General features: G+C 39.3%; 1 protein-coding gene across 3 annotated transcripts in view; it reads left to right on the top strand.

The window, feature by feature from the left end:
• MAP4K3 (mitogen-activated protein kinase kinase kinase kinase 3) overlaps window positions 1-26361 on the top strand; it is a 255671-nt gene that overhangs the window by 70991 nt on the left and 158319 nt on the right. For all 3 annotated transcript variants that reach the window (XM_063443637.1, XM_063443636.1, XM_063443635.1), the window contains exon 3: window positions 19895-19985. In XM_063443637.1, the coding sequence (XP_063299707.1) occupies window positions 19895-19985 (91 nt within the window). The remainder of the gene's footprint in view (window positions 1-19894; window positions 19986-26361) is intronic.

The following is a 26361-nucleotide window of genomic DNA, read 5'->3' as shown; positions in this document are numbered from 1 at the left end:
TGACAATCTGTGCTTTTAATTAAATATTCACCTTGTGTTAATAAAAAGTGAGCCATGGCTGACCTTGGGTATCACTACTTGTCTGGTTACAACTACATGTTTGTTTGTCCACCCACTGTAAAGCTCTGTGGAATTTGTTGGCGCTATATAAATAATAACATAATAATAATAATAATGCTACAACTTCTTCCAGACAAGCAGGACAAGACCTGACTTTGATTGATTTAAGCATGCACGTTTTAAATGTGATGGAAAATCCATGTATGTGATAAGCACAACATTCCAATACACTAAATGCCTTTAAACTTACCCAGTCATGACAGGTTCACTGTAAATGGTAAATTATTTATTTAGATATTTTTGGAAATATTTCCTAAATACTTACCCGCACTGGCAGTGCCCCCATTATGCATAATCTGGGGGTATTACACGGACATGACATGTGTCACTCTGTTCCTGCACGTCTGGGAAAGAGTGGGAAACACTTGCTATAGAGGATTGAACAATACAATTACATCACACGCACTGTAGTTGCTGAGATAGCGAACAGGAGAAATGCATAGTAGAGGTATCTACTCCCTCCCATGTCCCTCAGTTCTTCCTAATTTTTGCAAAAATGCTGTTATGGGATATAGTTCCTAAACTTGCATATATTATCTAAACCTGTGCCAATAGAGTGAGTCGAACTGGATTTCAAAGGATTTGTTCAGGTCTGGGGAACCCACCGCCCAATATAAATATATATATATATATATATATATTCATTCAAAGACCCCTATATACTCAGAAGAACTACTATGGCTTATTGTAGTGATCATGGTTACTTTCTTTTTCTTTCAAAGCATTTTCAAGAATGTTGACTAACACAAGGGCACTACTGTCACCCAAATTGCAATCCCTCAGCAGCCACTTGTTTCATGTGGACGTTAACCTCTGCATTATTGTCTGAAGTTGTTAACCCTTGAATAGCAATGATAGGTGTCATGCCAAAGCATGAGTTGGCATTTGATATATGTAATGAGTTGTTTTTTTTGCACATGCTTGGATAACCTTTATTGTAGGCTTTGATCTTACAGAGTTAGATCTTGATCTTGAGAGAGTAAGGGGGAGGAGGAAGGTGAAAGCCAGGGATGTGTACCACTGGTAGCAGAGTGCCAGGGCTGCAGTGGTAGAAAATGAGGGGGATGGTGATGAGAGGGTCGAGCGGTCTGATCTACAGGCAGAGAAAGGTGTAGACCCTATCCCACCCCTTGAGGCTATGCCAGAGCCAGGGTTGTTTAAGATGCCATGTGAAAACACAAATGGATTAACTCATTGGGAGTCAGGTGTCCGAACCAGGAGAGTCCGAGGGACTACATGAGATTGTGAGAGGATGGCTGGAAGAGGAAATTATTTGTGTGCAAAATTCTGTACCTGACCAAGGGGTGTCAAAGTGTCCCGTGAAAATGTACAGGAAAAGCCTTCCAGCGATAGGGGGCTGAAGGAATATATGTGCCAATATGTGCCTTAAGCAGATGTATTAGATGTGCTGTGTGAAAATGTGAAGGACCAGCATGGCTGTGAGGGAGTGCAGAGTGTGTGTGAGCTTTACTCTGCGCCAGACTCAGACAGTTTCCAAAGTTCTGTGAGGAACTAGAGTGAAAGGGACAGACTCAGCCTCTCGGTCCAGGGAGGATGGCCGTATGTCCAGGGGGAACCAGGAACCTTGTCAGTTTATCACAATCACAACTCACACATACACCTAAGCCAGCTCAGGAGCAGGAGTCTGTCTCTAAGCAACTTTCTGATTCTGAACCAAAGGTTCAGAGTCTGATAGGGCAACAATTACAGCAGTCAGACCCCAAATTAAAGAGATGATGAATGTTGATACAGCGCAGATATCCTGGGAGTGTTCTCTGTCTGCTCTTTTGTGTGCTTACAGGGGAGTGCTGCAGAAATTCATTGGTTTCTTCCCCTCAGAACTACTACATGAGTGCAGTGGGTGTGGCCCAAGGGATGTGACCAGAGATCGATGGGAAATGGAAACAGGCAAATCAGGCATGTTTGTTGTGGATATAGCTGTGGTATGGGCTTTACAGAAATTAGAGCCATATCTGTATGGCAGAGACTTTACTTGGTCCAGGGAGTATAATTCGCTTTCCAGCACAAAAAGGGCAGCTTGCATGGGAATGCAGATGGTCTGTCTCGGCAGGGGGAACTAGAGGGTTAATGGTAGACCGATAAATCAGCCTGTGGCTGCATCTTTCTGTCCACTATCTTAATGGGGAGGTGTCATGCCAAAGCATGAGTTGGCATTTGATATATGTTATGAGTTTTTTTTTTTGTATATGTTTGGATAACCTTTATTGTAGGCTTTGATCTTACACCAGGCCTAAGCCTAAGATAACCATCACCAGAGCTGGACATAGTGCATCGTAAAAGGTATTGATGCGTATGCTCTGACTTTGGGTTCTTCAAAGGACAACATAATGTAAGAGAATATGGAGTGGGCAATAAACTGCCAGGCTTACGCCTTATCCTCCCAGGGGTCTGCCCACTGAGAAACAACTAGTTTTAAGGTATATATTGAGGATGTTAGACCATCCAGAGGGAGATTTTCTTTTTAACAACTACTTGGAGAACTGTAACATCGGAATCTCCCACAAAAATTCTATATAAGCTGTAAATATATGTAAGGATCTCTTGTGTTTTCTCCTATTTTATTTTATGGACTGTTTATTGGTGTTTATTTTAACCCCTTAAGGACCAAACATGTCATGTGTCCTTAAGGGGTTAAAGGGTTACTCCAAGCATGGTGACCACTTCAGTGATTTGAAGTGGTCAAGGTGCCTAGAGTTTGTATGTGCAGCATTTCACTATGAAACTCTGCACATACACAGACTAACCACCTGCTGCTGGAAGTATAACTCCACCTGGAGCAGCATCACAGGGGTGTCTTCAACCAGCCCATAACAAGAGTTCAGTCAATTCTGTGCCACTTTTGTTGTTAAGAATGACAGTCATAGGGTGAGAGACGGAAGCACGTCACTGAACCACCAGGGAGCATCCGAGCACGGCAAGGACCCTTGTAATGGCCAAACCATTGCTAAACGGATTGCCCCATTCCTGGGTAAACGGACCAGGGATGTAGTGCTTATGATGCTTGGAATAACCCTGTAAGCTGTGTAATGTACCGAATATCATTCATTGCTTAGACATATAATAATGATGTTACAACAATAGATTTCTCCCTATTGGCATTATTCTATATGTCTTGCCCAAAAAGAATGATCAAAGAGCATTTTAAGAGAAGCTTACTTACCTCAATCCAATAATGGGTGAAGCTCACCGGTGCTGTTTAGAGTATCCCCGTCTGACATCACGTAAGTGGCAACAAGGCTTTTAAATGCCTCTCATAGAAACGCCTTTGGCGGATTTAACAGACTCAGAGCCCATGTGCTCACGTGTGGCTGAATTGCTACTTGCACTTTTGTATCTCTGTATGAATAGTGTTTCATGGTAAAACACTGCACATGCAGACTCCTACCACCATTACCACTTCAAAAGCAGAAGTGGTCATGATGGTTGGAGTAAACCATTTAAAGGGACACTCCAGAACCCTAAAGCACTTATTCGTGCTGAAAAGCTTTATGTGTGAAGAGTGTCTCCTCGCGTTTCTGTTCCAGGTATCAGTTTAACATTATACATGGTAGAATATCATGTATTACTTGATTTTAAAAATATGTATTTTTTTTTTAAAGCGACACTGTCATGGCCGCCACTAAATCTCCGGGGTTCCCCAAACCAACCACCAGGGGTCTTCTTCCCTAGAGCCTCTGTGGCTGGGAATCTAGGCGTGGGAAAAAGGGACCTACCCTTTATCTCCCAGGCACAGAAAAGCCCACCCGCGGAAAAGAGCTGGTCTCTTTGTCCCTCGGGCTCATGAGAGCCTGACAAAATTCGCCAGTGCCCACACCAATCTCAGGGATCCTCGCCTCGGTCCCTCAATCAACTAGGCTCTGTTCGCGAGGTCCTGGTGTGAAACACAGACATGGGAAGTGTCTCCTTTCGGGGTACGAATGCTACCCCTGGATGGCTTTTGTCTGTATGAATGGTGGCCACCCAGGGGAGCACTCATTAATTACTTCCCTTGCGATTTCACACCTATGTTGCGGGGTCGAGCGTTCTGATTAATTAGTGTGAACTTTCTAATGGGGGACGGGGTAGGCCCTCATTTGGGATGCGAACGAGTCGGGAAACAATCCACGAATACTCCCCCTGGTGGCATTCGGTTGTACGAATGGCGGCCACCCAGGGAAGCACTCATTAATTGTTTCCTTTGCGGTTTTGACACTTATGTTGCGAGGTGATTGGTAGTTGTGAACATTCTATACTAACATTCTAGGTATTGGGGTGGTCCTGGTTCGGATGGTGAATGAATCCCTTCATGGAAGCACTCCCGAACGTGGAGCGTGCACAATAAACGACATACAGAGAAAACACACATATTACAAGCGGGAACCACACGAACCGGCAGTGGTTCCGCCACACTGTTATATTATCATTGTATTTAGTATGTCAGTGCAGTGAGCTGACAGTATTGCATTCTCTCTCATTTTCTGTGCCACTGATACAGAGTTTTTTATGTACAATGCAGATTGGGGTTGGGGTGACTCTTAATGGATCATAAATGTTTTACTTGTAGTTTAATTATTTCAAAATAAAAAATACATTTTGAATCAAGTAATTAGAGGTAAAAGTCTATAAAGTGACAAAAGTGTGGTTTGCCTGATGAATAAATGAACACAGTGATGAAAAAATGTGTAAAATATTTACAAGGATGGGCTGCACCTTACAGATCTGGTGGTTAATAGTCATTTGCTGTTCGAACGCTGCCTGGAGTTTTATTTTATCTTAGATCAGTGCTATTAGTTGGAGTCAAATGTAAAATAATGAAAGTATTCCATTGTCTTCAGCCGCAGTCACATCCCCTCACATCAGGAGGCTGATGATAACCCTCTGCTTCTTAGCACTTACACTGCTGCCATCTTCCTGTCGAGCTGCAATATATTATGTTTGGACCTCATGGGTTTCCAGAAAACCAACAAATTTCAACAAAAATAATTGGAAGCTTTCTTCAAAAGATACTGCCTCGGAAAACCAGTTATTGCTCATCTAGCCTGGTCCTTTGTGAAAAGAAAAAGATCCATATGTCTTCTGCGATATCTTTTGACCTGTTTAGGAGGGGGCCACCGTGAAATAATTGTGTGGGAAAATAACAAACAGACAAACAAACATGAATGTTTAGAAGAGCTTTGCACTGGTCTGGAAAAGAGATGAGTCATTTTTGTATTGGTGAGATGTAAACAATTATGTTTAAAAGTCTACAAAGATACTTTATATAATGATACTCAAATATTGTAGATCTTACTTTTTCACTTGTTCTACATAATTAAAAAAAAGCAAAACACTGTTTTTTCTGAAAATAAGTGAAAACACAGTATTTCTGAGTTTTTATTCAGCTATCATGCCTAGGCCTTACAGTAGGCCACTCCAGGCACCCAATACAAGATCCGGCCAATTTCTAGATAATGTTCACTTTTACCCCTTTAAATTATTATTTGTTTAATAAATGTATATCCTGCATTTGTGCACATCCTCTGATCCTTTATGATTATCTGCAGTATTTTCATGTTGCTGTAATAGTAGAGTTATACATGCTGTCATCGTGTCACATACTATTATTATTATTAAAACTGGTATTTATATAGCGCCAGCATATTCCATAGCGCTTTACAATATTATCAAAGGGGGAGATTTACCAATAAATGAGACAATTACAAAAACTTACAGGAACAATAGGTTGAAGAGGGCCCTGCTCAAACGAGCTTACAGACTATAGGCATAGCAACTGGAGAGGCTGTATTATTTTTTTTTTAAAAATATGTTTTTATTCTTAAGGGGAAGTGTCACTTCTTTGGAATTTACACATTTGAATAAAACAGAGCTCACCTATACGAATGTCAACATTTGTTTCACGAGATACTCTGCTTTAACCCCTTAAGGACCAAACTTCTGGAATAAAAGGGAATCATGACGTGTCACACATGTCATGTGTCCTTAAGGGGTTAAATTAATCAAAAAAATTAAGCAACAAAATTATAATGGAGTTGAGACAAGTTAAAGCCGTGGCAAACCTTGCAAATGAAGAAGAGAAATGGATACATTATTTTATTTCTCCTATTCTTTGTATGCTTTGTAGACCGAGTTTATAACATTGATTGACGGAGTTAACATGGAGGCAACCATTTGCAGGATAAGGAGATGTGGATTTCTACATTTATTTTTAACACCTCTCAAATACATATATGTTGCATATAAAAATTAAGTAAACATGGTATTAAACAACCTGGGAGGTAACACTTCACTTTTAAAGGAACACTCCAATCACCCTTATCTCTTCAGCCTACGTCTTGCTGGGATTCATCATGTGCCGTCCCCTGCCTCTATGCAGCTGGATCCTGTCTTCACATAGAGCTTTGCTCAGTAGTGCAGGGCTTAACTCCGTGACTCAGAGGTATCAGCAGACACTCAAAACCAATGAGCTGACCCTGCACAGCAAGGCTTAGATCAGGAGAACCAATGAAAGCTCCTAAGCAGGAGTTTCTGCCTCTCACATCTGGCTGCATAGAGGCAGGGAGTGTGGACCACAGGTAAAAAGTCAAACCATTAGCAACCATTTGATTAATCACATCTGGGGTGCAGCCATTGCACTCCTGGCACCAAAATAACTAAATAGTGGTGTAGTGGTTATGGTGCTTTGAAAGTTTTTTTCAAAGTAAACTGTGGGAAACTAAAAAAGATATTCTCCAGTAATAAATATATAGTTTATGCATTGACCGCTAGTATGCAGTCATTTAATTTGATGCAGAGCGTACCTGGGGCACCAAACAGTGTATGAATTTAGAAACCTGCTCATGGTGCCAGCAAGTAGACGCATTTCCATATAAATACTCAGCCTTCCCTGCTTTTATCTGCTGAGCTGCCGAGCAGGTGGAGCCCAGACGTCTGTTTTTTTTCAATGATCAGTGATTTCTTATATTACAGTATCAGGGCACAAGGGAGTAACTTCATAACCATGTACATTGTATCTGATAAATAGTGATCAATCGTAGCTCACCTTGTACTCCTTGCATGGCACCTTGCTCCCCTGTGTCAGTCCTCTCAGGGGTAAGATTAAGATGATGATGCCAGTACCGTGCACATATGTGCAGTAGAAAAGCATGCCGTATTATAAAGTTGTTGTTTTTTAGCTATACAGGTTAGTCAGTGCTATAAAGATTCCCAGGTTGGTTCACTAGGGATGAGCTTGTTTACCAGAAATGATCTGATGGATCTAAGCTGTAAGAGTTATACATTTCTGCATGAATGTCCAGGGTCCTTATAAGTTCAAGGCTTGTGTTTTGCGTGCATGCTATGTGTGGTATTTCACGGGAGTTAATGGCTATGCTCCCAGAGGGCTCTTTCTGCTGCACGCATGCTTATGTCTTCTGAATCAGTGTTTAATGTCAGGTCAGCGATTCGCTAGAGTGTAGAAACCCTACTGTACAGGAATGAGATTAATTCTAAGGCAGTAAGACCACTTATGAAGCAGACATGTCACATATGTGCATATTGTTCAATTAGAACACACAGAGTCCATTTTTAACTGTATTTTGTGGCCATTCTAGACTATGAATTCAACCATGTGAATTGCTTTTATTTGTTTATTTTCATCATACTTTTCCACTCTTATACCCTTCTTTTTTTGTTCACAGGAGAAGCTTTCAATTTTTAGCTTTTCAATGCGCTATTCTGTTTTGCTGCTACTGTGGTCCACCAGATTGCTGTGACCCTATATCCATTGAGGAGTTGCCTGTGCTTTACCAACTCTGATATCTTTTGTGCTACATTACTTTATATTGTATAATATTTGTAGGTTTTTTTTTCCATTATATTTTGGATCTCAGTTGTAAATAGAGATAGTGTTCTGTAATGAAAGGCAGTTTAAGTGGACATGTTTTCAGAGTTGAATCTTCCATACTGTGTAGTACATTGTTGTAGTGCTGGCTCATTCTTCATTGTCACTTTGAAGTAGCAGAACCCAGCATGAATTTTGGGAGTTTCATATCTACAGAACCCAAATATCATATAATAAGGGCTAGGTAGTATCTTTCTGACTGAAGGGTGATTTCAAAGATGAATTTGACATCCCTGTATTGATTGATTGTTAATAGAATGCCAAAATAGTCTGCAGTTATTTGTACCTCCTAATGCATGAAAAATAATAATGTGAAAATATTTTATTTTTTGTGACTTTAGCCTCTAGTAAGCCATGGTAAGATATGCAAGTCAATCACTGGTCTTCCATTTACTTTAGTGGGAACTAACTCCATATTCATTTGTGTGTGATGTGCAGAGACCTTCATTCACCTGAATGTAAGCAGTTTGGAAGGTAGCAGCTCCACTTTAGCCAACCAGTTATGAACTAATAATGCTAATTCGTGTGATGCAGAGCTGGCAATTTGTGTTGTCCATTGAACCAGACAACTGAGTGTACAGAATCATTCCATCAATTTCAGATTGTTCTGTCAGTTTCGATTATCGGTTTGGGCTACTGCATAACTCTAAGTGTGCCTGATTACCCTTTTTATTCACGTATAACAATGCTATATATGTATACAATCTTACAATATCAGACACTAATAACCAAAGTGCATTCAGTCTGCTGAGTCACTGCTAAAATGACAAAATCCTAATGTCCATATTGCCAATAATATGTTTGGAAAAATGTACAGCCCTTTTCACAAACAATAGGGATTGTCGGGAATTGAAAGCAAATTCCAAATCTTAGACAAAAATAGCCGAACTGGAAAGTCTCTCCAAGTCAGCTATATTTTTAGCTCAGCCCTTTTAGCCTAAAATTTGACATCCACTTAGAATTGATTTATTTATAAAATATTTTACTAGGAATGATACATTGAGATTTCTGGGTCCACAAATCATTGCATTGATACAATAGGGTACAATAAAATACAAAAACAATTTTAATACACAATATATACAAAATTTTACATAGAGCAGGTAAGAAATATATAATCAACCATGACAGGTGCATTCTGTTTTGAGATATGTAGAGAGGGATCTCTTAAGGGACTTTGGGCTTGTGGAAGATTCGAAAGTGTGCGGGAGGTCGTTCCATAATTGCGGTGCTCTGTAGGAAAAGGAGGATCAAGCCGCTTTCTTTTTGTATTGAGGTAGACTAAATAAAGTGCTGGTACTGGATCGGAGGTCATAGTAGGTGGGAACAGCCGGGGAGAGCATTCTGCTCTGTGGGAGCTTCCCAGAAAAGCTCTTAAACACAAGGCTGGATATTCTGGATTCTGGCGACAGACAGTTTAGTTCTTTTAGCATGTCACAATGGTGGGTCATGTAATTAATTACATTGTAGCACAAAATTCCAACATATGACAGTTCAATGAATAACTGTGAACCTGTCCAAGTTAAAATTGCATAAGTATATGTTTTAGGTAATGGTGGGTAATGCAATTCAATTTTTTTTATGCAGTAGCCCTTTTCTTACATGGATTAAGATTTTATACACTTAACAGTAAAATGTAATGAAATAAAACACAAGTTGCTAAATGTAGGCCTAAATTGCTGATTTGTAAACAATCTCAAATCCACTTAGTCAGAGCTTAGCTATTTTAGGCTTGATTTTAACAATTCAGTATTCAAGTTATCATAATTCACTGTCTAGCGAATAAACCCCATTAATGCTTCCTGAAGCAATTATCAAAGATCAACAGTGGTCCAGGTCTTCTTAATGTCACAAGGGTAATAGTACTGTGTAATCTCTAAATCCTTGTAAAAATAATGCTATGTATCGTCATAATTTTATTAAACAAGCAGACGCCAGTTGCATAATGCTATTCAAGTAATAATACGAGACTTTCAAGGGCAATAAAGCATAGCTTGGTTTCATCATGTATCGATCCAGCGTCCCGATAAAAGATAGCACAGTAATTGACATTGACATTAGTGTGCAACTGCTGCACAGTCCCAGCCTGCACCCTTGCAAATAACAGACAAGACAGAGAGAGAGTGTGTGTGTGTGTGTGTGTGTGTGTGTGTGTGTTTTTTTTTGTTCTTTTTTTTTTTTTTTTTTTGTGTGTGCTTTATCTAGAGGTAGCCAGAACTTAGAACATACGTTCTTATCACAGCATATTAACAGTTGGAATGTGTTTTGACAATGAAGAAGAACACAAACACTTAGCTGTCTGTTCTCTTCAAGGGAGATATCTACACTGATTTCTGAACTGGAATCATGAAGGTAGAAACACACTTCCTAACATATGCCTAAAATTTCCTGAGGACTGTCAACCTGGCTGTGGGTTCTATCACTAAATTATGTACAAACAGATAATCACCATTCCAAATAGTGTTTGTATTATTATTGGTCTCCCAATTCTCGGCGTAGCTCATATTGCATTTCAGTTAAAGGAACACTTGCATCAAAATTACTTCTTCTTAAAGGGACACCATAGACACCCAGACCACGTCATCCCATTTTAGCCATGCAGCTGAAAACATTGCTGTTCTGCAGATTGGTTATGTCTTCATTGCAGAGTTTATGTGCCTCTAGTGGCTGTCATAGTATCTATTTATCGATCTATTTCTATCAGATGCTTTTCTTGCACTGCATGCGCAAAAGCATCCAAATGCTTTCTTGTGGGAAAGCACTGGGTTGCCTGAGATCATGGATTTCAATGATCTCCGATAAGCAGCAAGCATTGTGGACTGAGATTCCCTAATAAAAGGTGAGCATGCTTAATAGTAATGCAGGACCCATTACCTATGGTTTTCATTAATACAGTGGGACATTTGAATTTAAACGTGTCTACATTTTTACCCTGTGAGACAATTCTTTCCTTCATTTTACTTGACTTCGGTTTTTACAAGAAGGCTGACTGAAGAGATCTTTTTCTTACATTTGTCCTACTTATTTTTCAGTATTTCATCACAAACTATTGTGAGATCTTGAGCCATAGAGATATATAGAAAAGTTATTCACTAGATAAGTGAAACTGCAGTTTTCAGTGTAATACATTTATTGGCTTGTCAGCAGTTAGATTTGTGCATTTTTAGCAGGCATCTTCTCTGTTAACATCTTGCACAGAAGCCTGATTTATTTTACTATTCCCTAGTTAATAAATCTACTTTTGCAGTTTGTGCTGTTATTTGGCAGTAAATGACCTCTGCAAAGGGAGGTAAATGTATCCTGCTGTTGTCTGTCCAAATCGTTCATTCCTTTTCATTTTTGTTCAGATTTTGTCTTCCCAAGGAACTTACTTTTGCAGTCTGTTGCTAAAAACGCAATCCTTTACAGTAATTTGATTTAGTTCGGATTCTTTAGTGGATGAAAAGAATGTCTGAAATTAAATGTCTGTCATAGTCAAATATTCAAAATAAGTTTAAAATGTAAAAAGTTAACCTTTTTTTTTTTTTTCCAAAGATATACATCACTTTTTTTTATATATATATATAAACATTCTGTAGATGTGACACGAAGGGGACTCTACAGCGGGAAGCGTGCTCTTTTGTTTATAGACTTGCCATATTTGTATAATTAAAATTACTACAGTCAGTAATATGTAAAACATAATACACACATCAATATCTACAAAAAGGAAACACTAAAATAGCGTAATACAGTAAGGTGTTAAGCCCATGTTAAATTCTGTATAGCACTCACAAACAAGAGTTGATAGTAAGCCTTTAACTCCTTTAAAAGATGCCCGTTTTGGGGCCAAAGGCCGGTTATGGCCAATCGGATCTGCAGGAGGGTTATTTAAACTAATTTTCCCTTTTACTCATTGTCCTGTCGTGGTTTCCCTTTGGTTATCCGAGAGTGTGTTTCTGAGCTTATTATTCTGGGATCCTTGACTTTTGGCTTTCCCTTATTGTTGTGTCTCCTTCTGTATCCCTGACCTCGGCAAGTATTCTGATTATTCTTGGATATGTTAAGTCCGGCCATGCTAAGGTCCGGTTAAACGTTATCTTTAGTCCTAGGTGTGATATAATACTGCATGCTGGATCAACTAGTAATCCTGACATTCATTTACTTACATGTTACTGGAGAGTCCAGTAAGCAGAGATTCAGAGGTGATATATATAACATATATATATATATATATATATGCAATCTTGGTCTAGGGTGGCACAAAAGGTAAAATACATGGCTGCTGTTGATGTGGATATTTGCATACAGTAAATACTATTTTTGTGCTTTTGTTTTAATATATATCTCACTTTTGGTGTGTGAGAAGTGTTTTCTAACCGACTGCAACATAAGACATGCAAGTCGCCCTAGAGTGCCCAAAACTGAATTCCCAACAGCGTCATGCTTAACTAGGTTTTCTATGTTCTTATTGTGACTTTCACTCAGAAATAGAAAATTTGTTAATTGTCAAAGCATCAATAACAACAACCCAAGAATAATCAGGTACATTTCATTGCTGACAGCTGTTGTCTGAATGCCAGAACATCACAAATGGGAAACGTTTTAATAAACAATAATACCAGATGTGTAGAGAAAGGGGCTTGGTATAACTGTGAGCATTAATGCAAAATGTAAAGATTTACTTCAGTATCTTACTTTATTTCAGCTGTTTTACACAGACTTGCAGATACACTTGAATCGTTATTCCTGGGGATTGAATTTCTGTTCACTTACTCAGCAGCTTTCAGTTTGTGTACTGGACAAACTGACTGCTTTACTGCTTTTGGAGCTGCCCTCCATTTACAATGCTTTTAATACCAGCTTTTTCAGTTGTGTTAGACAGAAGGTGTTACGATTAGTCCACAAGTCTGTAACTTAGTGTGGGATTTAGGATTTATTTATAGATAAAGGGACAATAGCACCAATTCCACATATTCCCTGACAGTCCCTGGTTCGGAAATTCAAGATTTGGGGTCCTCTCCCGCTGTCCCCTGTGTGCACTGCTCAGAGTGCTATTAGGACATTGAGCCCATGATCAGACAAGACTGCTCTGCGCTTGGGCTGCCCTTAGTTGTGTTGGCCAAAGTGGCTGTGCATCTGCATTTCCTGGACAGTCCAGCCTGTCATTGACTGCCCCTTTGAAGACTGCTTATCCCCTGGTCAGGGATATGTGTTTACCTTTGTTGGGAGTTATGCCTCTCCTTGCTAACCATCCATATGCATTACAATTATTTTAACAGAGAGTCCTTGATCTCATTGATTCACTTGATTGAAAAACACAACACCCAGTTTGGTAAAAATCAATACAGCACAAATGCATATTAATTGCATACATCTGCTTAATTATCACACCAGTCTCAACACTACAGGGAGTGCAGAATTATTAGGCAAGTTGTATTTTTGAGGATTAATTTTATTATTGAACAACAACCATGTTCTCAATGGAAGTAGTTTTTAGTTTGTTTTTAGTTTTAGCTATTTTAGGAGGATATCTGTGTGTGCAGGTGACTATTACTGTGCATAATTACTAGGCAACTTAACAAAAAACAAATATATACCCATTTCAATTATTTATTTTTACCAGTGAAACCAATATAACATCTCAACATTCACAAATATACATTTCTGACATTCAAAAACAAAACAAAAACAAATCAGTGACCAATATAGCCACCTTTCTTTGCAAGGACACTCAAAAGCCTGCCATCCATGGATTCTGTCAGTTTTTTGATCTGTTCACCATCAACATTGCGTGCAGAAGCAACCACAGCCTCCCAGACACTGTTCAGAGAGGTGTACTGTTTTCCCTCCTTGTAAATCTCACATTTGGTGATGGACCACAGGTTCTCAATGGGGTTCAGATCAGGTGAACAAGGAGGCCATGTCATTAGATTTTCTTCTTTTATACCCTTTCTTGCCAGCCACGCTGTGGAGTACTTGAAAGCGTGTGATGGAGCATTGTCCTGCATGAAAATCATGTTTTTCTTGAAGGATGCAGACTTCTTCCTGTACCACTGCTTGAAGAAGGTGTCTTCCAGAAACTGGCAGTAGGACTGGGAGTTGAGCTTGACTCCATCCTCAACCCGAAAAGGCCCCACAAGCTCATCTTTGATGATACCAGCCCAAACCAGTACTCCACCTCCACCTTGCTGGCGTCTGAGTTGGACTGGAGCTCTCTGCCCTTTACCAATCCAGCCACGGGCCCATCCATCTGGCCCATCAAGACTCACTCTCATTTCATCAGTCCATAAAACCTTAGAAAAATCAGTCTTGAGATATTTCTTGGCCCAGTCTTGACGTTTCAGCTTGTGTGTCTTGTTTAGTGGTGGTCGTCTTTCAGCCTTTCTTACCTTGGCCATGTCTCTGAGTATTGCACACCTTGTTCTTTTGGGCACTCCAGTGATGTTGTAGCTCTGAAATATGGCCAACTGGTGGCAAGTGGCATCTTGGCAGCTGCACGCTTGACTTTTCTCAGTTCATGGGCAGTTATTTTGCGCCTTGGTTTTTCCACACGCTTCTTGCGACCCTGTTGACTATTTTGAATGAAACGCTTGATTGTTCGATGATCACGCTTCAGAAGCTTTGCAATTTTAAGAGTGCTGCATCCCTCTGCAAGATATCTCACTATTTTTTGACTTTTCTGAGCCTGTCAAGTCCTTCTTTTGACCCATTTTGCCAAAGGAAAGGAAGTTGCCTAATAATTATGCACACCTGATATAGGGTGTTGATGTCATTAGACCACACCCCTTCTCATTACAGAGATGCACATCACCTAATATGCTTAATTGGTAGTAGGCTTTCGAGCCTATACAGCTTGGAGTAAGACAACATGCATAAAGAGGATGATGTGGTCAAAATACTCATTTGCCTAATAATTCTGCACTCCCTGTATAAACAAAACTATATTCCTCACGGTATAGTTCTGCCCTCCCCCTGTTCCATATTGGAAGCATTTAAAAAAAAAAAAACCAAAAAAAAACCTTTTAATTCCTCTATGCTGGCTCCGTTTTCTCCTCCTCTAACAGTGGCAATTGGGGAACCTAATGAGCATTTACATACTTAAAAACGAGAGAAATCTAAATGTATCTTTCCTGATAAAATATTTTATAAATAAATGTGGCCTTCCCCATAGGAACGCATTGATTTAATACTTTCCTATGAGGGATTTGAAGACGCTGGACATCCTCATGCAATGTTTGCAGCTGAAGGGTTAAGGGGACGTGAACACTGGGCCCTCACACCACTTATATGAGATGAAATGGTCTGTGTGCCCATAGTGTGAGCTCCAGTGTGATCTATTTAGTGATGCAGATCTATTTAGTGATGTTTTAGCACATGTATATTAGCAACCATAAGTACAACCATAAGTACACACATTACAAAACAGATTAAAATAAACCAGTAAAGCCCAAATTCTGTGGGATTCAGGTTAAAAATGCCTATCCATACAAACTTAGCTTTACCTCCAAATTTTAAGTTCAATATTTTGTCCGTTCAGTTGTAAATATATTATATTTTTTTTTACATATATGTAAATAGAATGTATGAGTATACTCAAGGATACCCCATGCTTTGTTTGCAGCTATAGTTAATTCAATATTTATTGGCAAAATAAGGGTGTTCTTGGATTGAACTGAATATGAAGTATTGTGTAAGTCTTTACATGTATCACAGAATTATCACAAAACTTTGACAGGTTTATGTACCATCCAGGAACATTGAGCGTTTATTTTCAAATATTCCAGGTACTGTGTGTCATAAAGATGCTATCTGATTTGCAGAAAATAATTGCAGTTTAAAATAATTCCTTGATAGAAATCCAGTTGCCATTGTGTCATAAAAAAATATTTTTAGTCCAGGCAGTTTTACTAAGTTACTTCAAATAAATATAATCCTGTGTCATCCCAGACACTAGTTAAAAGGTATCAGGACTAGCACAAACTAATTTTACATAGTTACATAGCTGAAAAGAGACTTGCGTCCATCAAGTTCAGCCTTCCTCACATATGTTTTTTGCTGTTGATCCAAAAGAAGGCAAAAAAACCCAGTTTGAAGCACTTCCAATTTTGCAACAAGCTAGGAAAAAAAATCCTTCTTGACCCCAGAATGGCAGTCAGATTTATCCTTGGATCAAGCAGTTATTACCCTACATTGAAAGATTATATCCTTGAATATTCTGTTTTTGCAAGTATTCATCTAGTAGCTGTTTGAACATCTGTATGGACTCTGATAAAACCACTTCTTCAGGCAGATAATTCCACATCCTGATTGTTCTTACAGTAAAAAAACCTTTCCTTTGCCTTAGACGAAATCTTCTTTCTTCTAGTCTAAACGCATGACCTCGTGTCCTATGTAAAGTCCGGTTTGTGAATAGATTTCCACACAATGGTTTGTATTGGCCTCGAATATATTTGTATAATGTTATCATATCCCCTCTCAGGCGACATTTTTCTAAGCTAAATAGGTTTAAATTTGTTAACCTTTCTTCATAGCTGATATGTTCAATTCCTTTTATTAATTTTGTAGCCCACCTCTGCACTTTTTCTAGTGCCATAATATCCTTCTTTAGAACAGGTGCCCAAAATTGCACAGCATATTCAATGTGTGGTCTTACCAGTGATTTATAAAGAGGCAAAATGATATTCTCGTCTCGAGAATGAATGCCCTTTTTCATGCATGACAATACCCTACTGGCCTTGGCCACTGCTGATTGACATTGCACATTGTTGCATAGTTTGTTGTCTATAACAATTCCCAAGTCCTTTTCGTGTGTTGTTATCCCTAATTCGCTTCCATTAAGGGTATACGTTGCTTGTGTATTCTTTACGCCGAAGTGCATAACTTTGCATTTTTCAACATTAAATTTCATCTGCCATTTGAGTGCCCAGTCCTCCAGTCTATCTAAATCTCTCTGCAGCAAAGTAATATCTTGCTCACATTGTATTATTTTACAAAGTTTTGTGTCATCTGCAAACACTGAAACATGACTTTCAATGCTGTCTTCAAGATCATTTATAAACATGTTAAATAGAAGGGGTCCCAGAACAGACCCCTGAAGGACACCACTTGCCACCTCTGTCCAGCTTGAAAATTTACCATTAACGACAACTCTTTGTACTCTGTTTTTAAGCCAATGTTCTACCCAAGAACAAGCATTTTCATCTAGACCGATTTCCTTGAGTTTGAACACTCATCTTCTGTGTGGAACTGTATCAAATGCCTTGGCAAAATCCAAATAGATCACATCCACTGCAACACCCTGCTCTATACTTCTACTTACTTCTTCGTAGAATGCAATCAAGTTAGTTTGACACGACCTGTGCTTCATAAAACCGTGCTGATTTTTGCTGATAACCATGTTCTTCTCAAGGAATTCTTGAATATTATCCCTTAATAACCTTTCAAATATTTTACCAGCCACAGAAGTTAAGCTCTATAATTTCCAGGCACGGATTTTGAACCCTTTTTGAATATAGGAACCACATCTGCCTTCCTCCAATCATCTGGAACACTTCATGAAAGAAAAGAATCTTGAAAGATTAAAAACAGAGGTTCACTTATTTCTACACTTAGTTCCTTAAGTACACGTGGATGGGATACCGTCAGGCCCTGGAGCTTTGTTTATATTAACTTTCTTTAGTTGCTGCAGCACCTTGTCTTGAGTTAACCAATTACAATTATTCTGCAAGTTTTTAGTAGCAATCATTTGCCATGGGTTCTTCCTTAATATATACAGAGGAGAAATAGTTATTTAAAATTCCTGCCTTTTCCTGGTCTTCATTGACTAACACCCCCGTTTCAGTTTTTAGTGTACCTACACTTTCATTTTTGAGTTTTTTTAAGAATTGATGTACTTAAAAAATGCTTTGGGGTTCGTTTTGCTCTCTTTAGCTATCATTTTTTCATTTTGAAGTTTAGCAAGTCTAATTGCCTTTTTGCACGCATTATTTGCTTCCTTATATCTTTTATAAGATGCATCTGATTTGTCCGATTTAAATGCTTTAAATGCCCTTTTCTTATTTTTAATCTCTTGTTTTTTTTTTTTTTTTTAGTTGATTTAAGTTTAACATTTTAAAGCCAATAACAATGAACACATTTCAGTTGACTTTAATTATTAATGTTAACGCCAACAAAACATACATACTAGTTTTAGAAATGCAATTTTCTAAAACCAACCAATATTACAGACATTGGCAGTTGACGAATATGGGATCTCTTTATGCATTTGTAAAGACTTATACGTTTGATAGAGGTAGTAGACAAAATAAATATATATATATATATATATATATATATATATATATATATATATATATATATATATATATATATATAGTGGAAAGTCCTTGCACTCAGGCTATAAACATAAATACCTGCCGGGTGCTCAGCCTGGGGCTTTAATATCCAAAAAGTAGTAAGAATGGCAGCACTCACGGTCTCCAAATAAAACTTCCTCTTTATTCAGCAAGATTAAAACATGGGATCAACGTTTCAGTCCTTCATCTGATGAAATATGTAGGTGATGGAGGTGCACTCAATCCTTTGTCGTTGAATTCAGGGTGCTCTAGCGGATAGGTCCCAGTACCAGGAGGACCAGATACAGAATTTGAATATAAAGAAATCCAGGCACTCCAGCGAATTCCAAAGTAAAGGCAATTTTTATTGGAACAAGGAACTCAAAAGCAACGCTTCAACCCCTTAGGGCCTTTGTCAAGCTTGGGGTTTGTCAATGCTAAGGGGTTGAAACGTTGCTTTTGAGTTCCTTGTTCCAATAAAAATTGCCTTTACTTTGGAATTCGCTGGAGTGCCTGGATTTCTTTATATTCAAATTCTTCATCTGATGAAAGTCCCAGAGAGGGACTGAAACGTTGATCCCATGTTTTAATCTTGCTGAATAAAGAGGAAGTTTTATTTGGAGACCGTGAGTGCTGCCATTCTTACAAATATGTATATATAGTTTGTGAATGTTAGAACATAATACCCAACTCAATTCTCTGCAATTACACAACTTCTTACAGATATATTTTAAAAAAATAACATGTTTTGATCATTAAAGGTGCTTAATAGAAAATCGATGGAGAGTACTGGATGTGAGACACTATGTATATATGCAGCCATGACTGCTGCCTTTCATTCTGTCCCTCTCCCCTATATATGCCAAGCGTGACTCTGAGGGTAGCGAGAAAATAACCCATTCTCTACATATCACTAATGGGAGAGGGACAGAAGTCATGGCAGTGGCTGTGAGCCATGGCTTCAGCACAGGATTGTAACTCCCATCAATTTCAAGCAGTCCCTGACATTTATGTCCTGTTGCTGCACAATGATGGCAAAGCAGCATAAGTAAAAATGAATTCCATAGCTGAAATTCCAGAGAACAAATGGTATTCTAGCTGCTTTTGGACAAAAACGTTTAAAACAAATAAAAAAGATTAAAATAAATCCTCAACCATAAATATGTTATTTGAAGGATGTCTAGCCTTGAACCTTGTGTTAGAATAATGCCATCCCAGGGGTTCTAGAGATATTGAGAAACCACTGTAACTTTGGTCTTGTGGTTTATTAATTATTTAGTTTAGATATTCTTTTATCTGATTAATTTATTATGCGTTTATTTACTCTGAAAGTGTACGTTTTTTTTTTATCAAAGGTGACCTGTTCATTATACATTAGATTCAAGCACACTAAGCAAGTATAAGTATTCACATGTTCCAAAGTGGTGGATTAAAGCTCTGTATATGGTTCTCTGAATTTTTTAGGGGTCATTATAGACATAAGCTATTCAATTAAATTGCTTTATATTACCGTATATTATGGATGGGGATTTGAGTGAACCGCAGGAAATCTAATATGATATATGTGTTTATTTTGCAGGTGAAGATTTTGCTGTGGTGCAGCAGGAGATTATTATGATGAAAGACTGCAAACACACAAACATTGTAGCGTATTTTGGCAGCTACCTACGGTATGATTTGAAAGTTTTTGCAGTATGATAGAATGTTCTTGTCATGCTTGTTTTATTAATCCTCTACATTTTAATACTGTCTTTAAAATGACACCTGCTTTATAATGTATTAATATGTATGATAATCGAATGTAATCGTGTTTTTCCTTGCTTACCAATTGAGAAAAATCATGGTACTAGATATTATTATTATTATTGGAATATATACCTGTCGACTTTTAAGAAGACTGAGGTGTCATTGTCCTATGTACAATGTTTCTTGTATCTTCTTCAATATGTGTGCATGTGTGTGTGTGTGTGTGTGTGTGTATATATATATATATATAGAACAATGACGCCTCAGTCCCCTTAAAAGTAAATTCCTTGGAACCTCACAAAGTTCTCTAAGCATTTCTTCCACTGTCCTAACACTCTGCAAAATCCTTTGTTGGAATCGCCATCACCTGCCTTGTGGTACTTATCTAAATCTCATAGATGGTCTGAAATCTCCTCCCTTTCAAATGTGATTTTATTTTGGGAAAATATTTTTTACTGTCCTCGCTTTGAATGCGACGGCCACACAGTACACATACTCTCACAATGGCGTGTTGCGCACCCACTGACTAGTACAGTGAAGTCGTCATTGTTCACTCATGCGCATTCCAATCCACTGTCCTTGGTGGCCGGGTTACATCAATGTTGAGCAAACCATTCTCATTATATTAACAATGGCTTGATTTTTTCCGGACAGACCTCATATGTTCTACTTGATCATAGATGATTAGACTATAAACAGCACTCACACAGCAAAGATAAACTGTCTTGCAAAAAATATATTTTGCTCCTCGTTAAAATCAACAACAAAAAATACATACATTGTCTTAATATTATAGAAACTAATTTTAAAGTCTTACAAAGATGGTACCTAGTTCCAACCAGATGGGTTAAAATATCCTCAACCAATTCCCCATTATGTTGGAGATGTCTAATTCACGAAGGTACAATGCTACATATATGGTGGAATTGCCCAAGAATAACTGTATTTTGGGACTTGATATATCTTAATTTGAAAGCTTTAAAGATAACTCTAAAAAAGTCCCCTGAAACTGCCCTTCTCTATCTTAACTGGGGTAAACTTCCAAAAAGTCTACAAATACTGACCCTCCACTGTCACATGTCTGCAAGACATGTGACAGTGACTTGTTTCCAATTGTGAGACATTGGAAACAAGTCTTAACACCAACCTTCATCCAATGTAGAAACCAATTTATTTACCAACTTGAAATGGAGAAGGTAGTTGCCTATTCAAATAACAATTGAAACCATATTTATAATTACTCAGACTGGATCAACAAAATAAGGGAAATTCCTTAAAGATTCTTGCTCGAACCTTTAGCTCAAATAGCCTGATATGCGGTGTCTAAATACACTTACGGAAACGTTATACTTAAGAAATATACTAAATCACTTTATATGTATGTAATGTTTTTGTTTGTCAAAATGTCCATGTATTCTATTGTCTAAGTCTACTTTATAAAACTAATAAAAAAAGATAAAACACAAAACCCTTTTAGTCACGACTTTCAATGCTTTACTATGGGGAAAATCTGACGCTGGAGGTATGTGAGGACGTCCAGCTTGAGATAACGGACCAAAAGTCCATTTGGATTCCTGAAGCCCTCTAGTGGCTGTCTGGTAGACAGCCACAGAGGGCAGACTTAGAGCTGCTATGTAAACATTGCAGTTCTCTTGAACCCGCTATGTTTTAAGTTTCAGCACTAAGTGCAAAAGGGTCACAGCACCCAGACTACTTCAATTAGCTGAAGTGGTCTGGGTGCCTATAGTGTCCCTTTAATGCCTAAATGGCAGAGAATTGAGAATGAGATGCAGGGACATAATATATATACACCATAACTTCTTCATTAAAGGACCACTATAGTGCCAGGAAAACATCCTTGTTTTCCTGGCACTATAGTGCCCTGAGGGTGCCCCCACCCTCAGGGTCCCCCTCCCGCCGGGCTCTAGGGGGTGAAAGGGGTTAAATTTACTTCTTTCTCCAGCGCCGGGCGGGGGACTCCTCGTCATCCTTCTCGTCGTCATCGGCCGAATGCGCAGCGCGGGCATTCAGCCAGTCCATAGGAAAGCATTCTCAATGCTTTCCTATGGACGCTGGCGTCTTCTCACTGTGAAAATCACAGTGAGAAGCGCGGAAGCGCCTCTAGCGGCTGTCAATGAGACAGCCACCAGAGGCTGGATTACCGTATATACTCGAGTATAAGCCGACCCGAATATAAGCCGAGGCCCCTAATTTTACCCCATAAAACTGGGAAAACTTATTGACTCGAGTATAAGCCTAGGGTGGGAAATGCAGCAGCTACTGGTAAATTTCTAAATAAAATTAGATCCCAATAAAATTACATTAATTGAATATTTATTTACAGTGTGTGTATATAATGAATGCAGTGTGTGTGTGTTTGCATTCATTATATACACACTGCATTCATACAAACACTGCATTCATTATATACACACACTGCATTCATACAAACACTGCATTCATTACATACACACACTGCATTCATACAAACACTGCATTCATTATATACACACACTGCATTCATTATATACACACACTGCATTCATACTATACACACTGCATCCATACTATACACACTGCATCCATTATATACACACACTGCATCTATTATATACACACACTGCATTCATACTATACACACACTGCATTCATACTATACACACTGCATCCATACAGTGTGTGTTTGTGTAAATGCAATGTGTATATAATGCAGTGTGTGTTTGTGTGAATGCAGTGTGTGTGTTTGTGTGAATGCAGTGTGTGTATATAATGCAGTGTGTGTATATAATGCAGTGTGTGTATATAATGCAGTGTGTGTTTGTATATAATGCAGTGTGTGTTTGTATATAATGCAGTGTGTGTTTGTATATAATGCAGTGTGTGTATATAATGCAGTGTGTGTTTGTGTGAATACAGTGTGTATATAATGCATAATGTGTGTTTGTGTAGTGTGTGTAAACTGGGTGAGGGGAGGGCATTTTTATTATTTTAATTGTTTAATTTTAATATAATTTTAATATTATTAAATTTTAATATTATTATTATATTTTAATATTATTATTTAAATATTATTATATTATTTTAATAATATTATTTTATTTTAATTTTTGTATTTTTTTTTTTATTATTGTTTTTTGTCCCCCCTCCCTGCTTGTTGCCTGGCCAGGGAGGGGGGCTCTGTTAATCCCTGGTGGTCCAGTGGCATTGGCTGTTCAGTGGGGGGGCTGGCAGCGAGCTGTTACTTACCTCCCAGCAGCTCCTGTCAGCTCCTCCGTGCAGCTCCCCTGTCAGCTCCGTTCTGCTCACAGAGTAAGTCTCGCGGTCTGCGTGCCGCGCGGAGCGTTGCCACGGTAACCCGTGGCAACGTTCTGACGGCCGCGGGTGTCGCGAGACTTACTCTGTGAGCAGAACGGAGCTGACAGGGGAGCTGCACGGAGGAGCTGACAGGAGCTGCTGGGAGGTAAGTAACAGCTCGCTGCCAGCCCCCAACAGGACCGCCAGGCTTGTAATGAGCCTGGCGGTCCTGGTCTGTATTATGGCAATGTAAATTGCCATAATACAGACATTAACTCGAGTATAAGCCGAGTGGGGTTTTTTCAGCACAAAAAATGTGCTGAAAAACTCGGCTTATACTCGAGTATATACGGTAACCCTATTATAAACATAGCAGTTTCTCAGAAACTGCTATGTTTATAGAAGAAAGGGTTAATCCTAGCTGGACCTGGCAACCAGACCACTTCATTAAGCTGAAGTGGTCTGGATGCCTAGAGTGGTCCTTTAAGCTAAAGTTGTTTTGGTCAAATGGGTCTGGTATGCCTAATGCAACACACAGGGATGAGGGAGTCTGACTTAAAGTGAAGGGCTCAAAAACTGGATATAGACAGAAATTTCACCTAAAACTGTCTGAAATGCGAAGTATTGTAATTAACACTGTAAGTCCCGTGTGATGGATCCAGGAGCTGGTTCACTTAAAAAAGGCTTTGTTGAAATTCAGGATGAAGACATGGAATTTGTATATATGGTGTGTATACCTTTAAATCTGTCTCAAACGAGATAAAATTAGGTGCACGCCAAATACTATACTTTTAGCAAACAGGAAATTAAAATCACCTTCCAGTATAGGAAACTGTTTCCTGTGATGTAATAAATCAGTGTAACACTGATGCGTAATGACACAATAATATATGGTGTGTGTGTCTTTAAATTTATGATCTTTAAGTGGACAGAGTATATACCAAGTGGTGTACGGAGATATATTATTTATAAGGTGGAAATATAATGAAAATGACTGTATTTCATAAAAATGGTTAAAAATCAATAAAGTCCAATGGATTCCAAATGAAGTTTAAAAATGATTCAAAATTTATTGGTTTATTAAAGTTGTTTTGGTGCCTATAGTATTCTTTTAAGCTGTTTTAACAATTTAAATTGTGTGACAATATTAATTACACTTTCTTGACTCTAGTTCATTCAGTGTTTCCCCTAGATGTTGTGTTACGTGGATTATGTTGATATACATTCAAGGGGTAATTAAAGATGCCGGTTGTGGCAATGGCTTAGTGATAAAGGGTTCAAGTAGAGATTGTAGCCATATTAGTCCAGTGATGTAGATGTAAAAACAGATAAAATGTATATCTTGTAATACCTTTTTTAATGGACTAACACAATTGGTACAGGGTGGTAAAGAATACATTTGGTGCAACTTTGTTGGATTTGCAGGAGGTGAGTTAGTAAATATAAAAACTTTGTGCTATTAACCCATTCAGTCTCTCCCCCTACCACATTTTGGCAAGTAACTTATTTTTGAATCCATCTATCCATCTTCTTGCTATAAATTCATCTGCCATTTTCCAACTGTGCCTGACATGGAAGTATTATCAAGACTGATTTAATAGGGTTTTAACATTTCACTTCGACATTCTGTATAATACTGTTGCATATAACAACACATTATGGAAAGGGCTGTTGACACATTACATTATGATAATATGTTAATTTTGGTATTTGGCTTAATTCCTATCATCATTTTATGTAACTGACTTGTTTACTCCTCTTCTTATGTATCATTCTTCCTGCAAGTATCTCTTGTTTACATCACGCTTACACTAACCTTACATTTCACATTCTTACAATCCTTTTTAACCTATTTACATGTATGTCTGGAAAGAATGCAGCCTAACCCATATCCTTTCAGTTAATTGCATGTTTATTTTCTGCTATTAATCTTTCTGACTTTCTTTATTTGTTCTGACTGAAGGATACAGGGGAGTGGGAATTCAAAAAAAGAACTACTTGTCCATGGACTAAAGAGTTTGCCCAATCTACTTGTCTGCCATGACAATCTACTTGTCCTGATACACAAAAATAATTTTAATCAAAACCGTATTTAAATAAGGTTTGTTACCAGTCACCCCCTCCCTCGCTCTGTCACCAGTCACCCCTTCCCTCACTCTGTCATCAGTCACCCCTTCACTCCCTCTGTCACCAGTCACCCCCTCCCTCGCTCTGTCACCAGTCACCCCCTCGCTCAGTCACCAGTCACCCCCCCTCGCTCTGTCACCAGTCGGTCACCAGTCACCCCCCCCCTCGCTCTGTCACCAGTCACCCCCTCCCTCGCTCTGTCACCAGTCACCCCCTCCCTCGCTCTGTCACCAGTCACCCCCTTCCCTCTCTCTGTCACCAGTCACCCCCTTCCCTCTCTCTGTCACCAGTCACCCCCTTCCCTCTCTCTGTCACCAGTCACCCCCTTCCCTCCCTCTGTCACCAGTCACCCCCTTCCCTCCCTCTGTCACCAGTCACCCCCTTCCCTCCCTCTGTCACCAGTCACCCCCTTCCCTCCCTCTGTCACCAGTCACCCCCTTCCCTCCCTCTGTCACCAGTCACCCCCTTCCCTCCCTCTGTCACCAGTCACCCCCTTCCCTCCCTCTGTCACCAGTCACCCCCTTCCCTCCCTCTGTCACCAGTCACCCCCTTCCCTCCCTCTGTCACCAGTCACCCCCTTCCCTCCCTCTGTCACCAGTCACCCCCTTCCCTCCCTCTGTCACCAGTCACCCCCTTCCCTCCCTCTGTCACCAGTCACCCCCTTCCCTCCCTCTGTCACCAGTCACCCCCTTCCCTCCCTCTGTCACCAGTCACCCCCTTCCCTCCCTCTGTCACCAGTCACCCCCTTCCCTCCCTCTGTCACCAGTCACCCCCTTCCCTCCCTCTGTCACCAGTCACCCCCTCCCCTCCCTCTGTCACCAGTCACCCCCTTCCCTCCCTCTGTCACCAGTCACCCCCTCCCTCGCTCTGTCACCAGTC

This window comes from Pelobates fuscus, chromosome 2, assembly GCF_036172605.1.
Source record: "Pelobates fuscus isolate aPelFus1 chromosome 2, aPelFus1.pri, whole genome shotgun sequence".
NCBI lineage: Eukaryota > Metazoa > Chordata > Amphibia > Anura > Pelobatidae > Pelobates > Pelobates fuscus.
The sequence above is the reverse complement of the archived record's forward strand: the minus strand, read 5'-3'. Positions and strand labels throughout refer to the sequence as shown.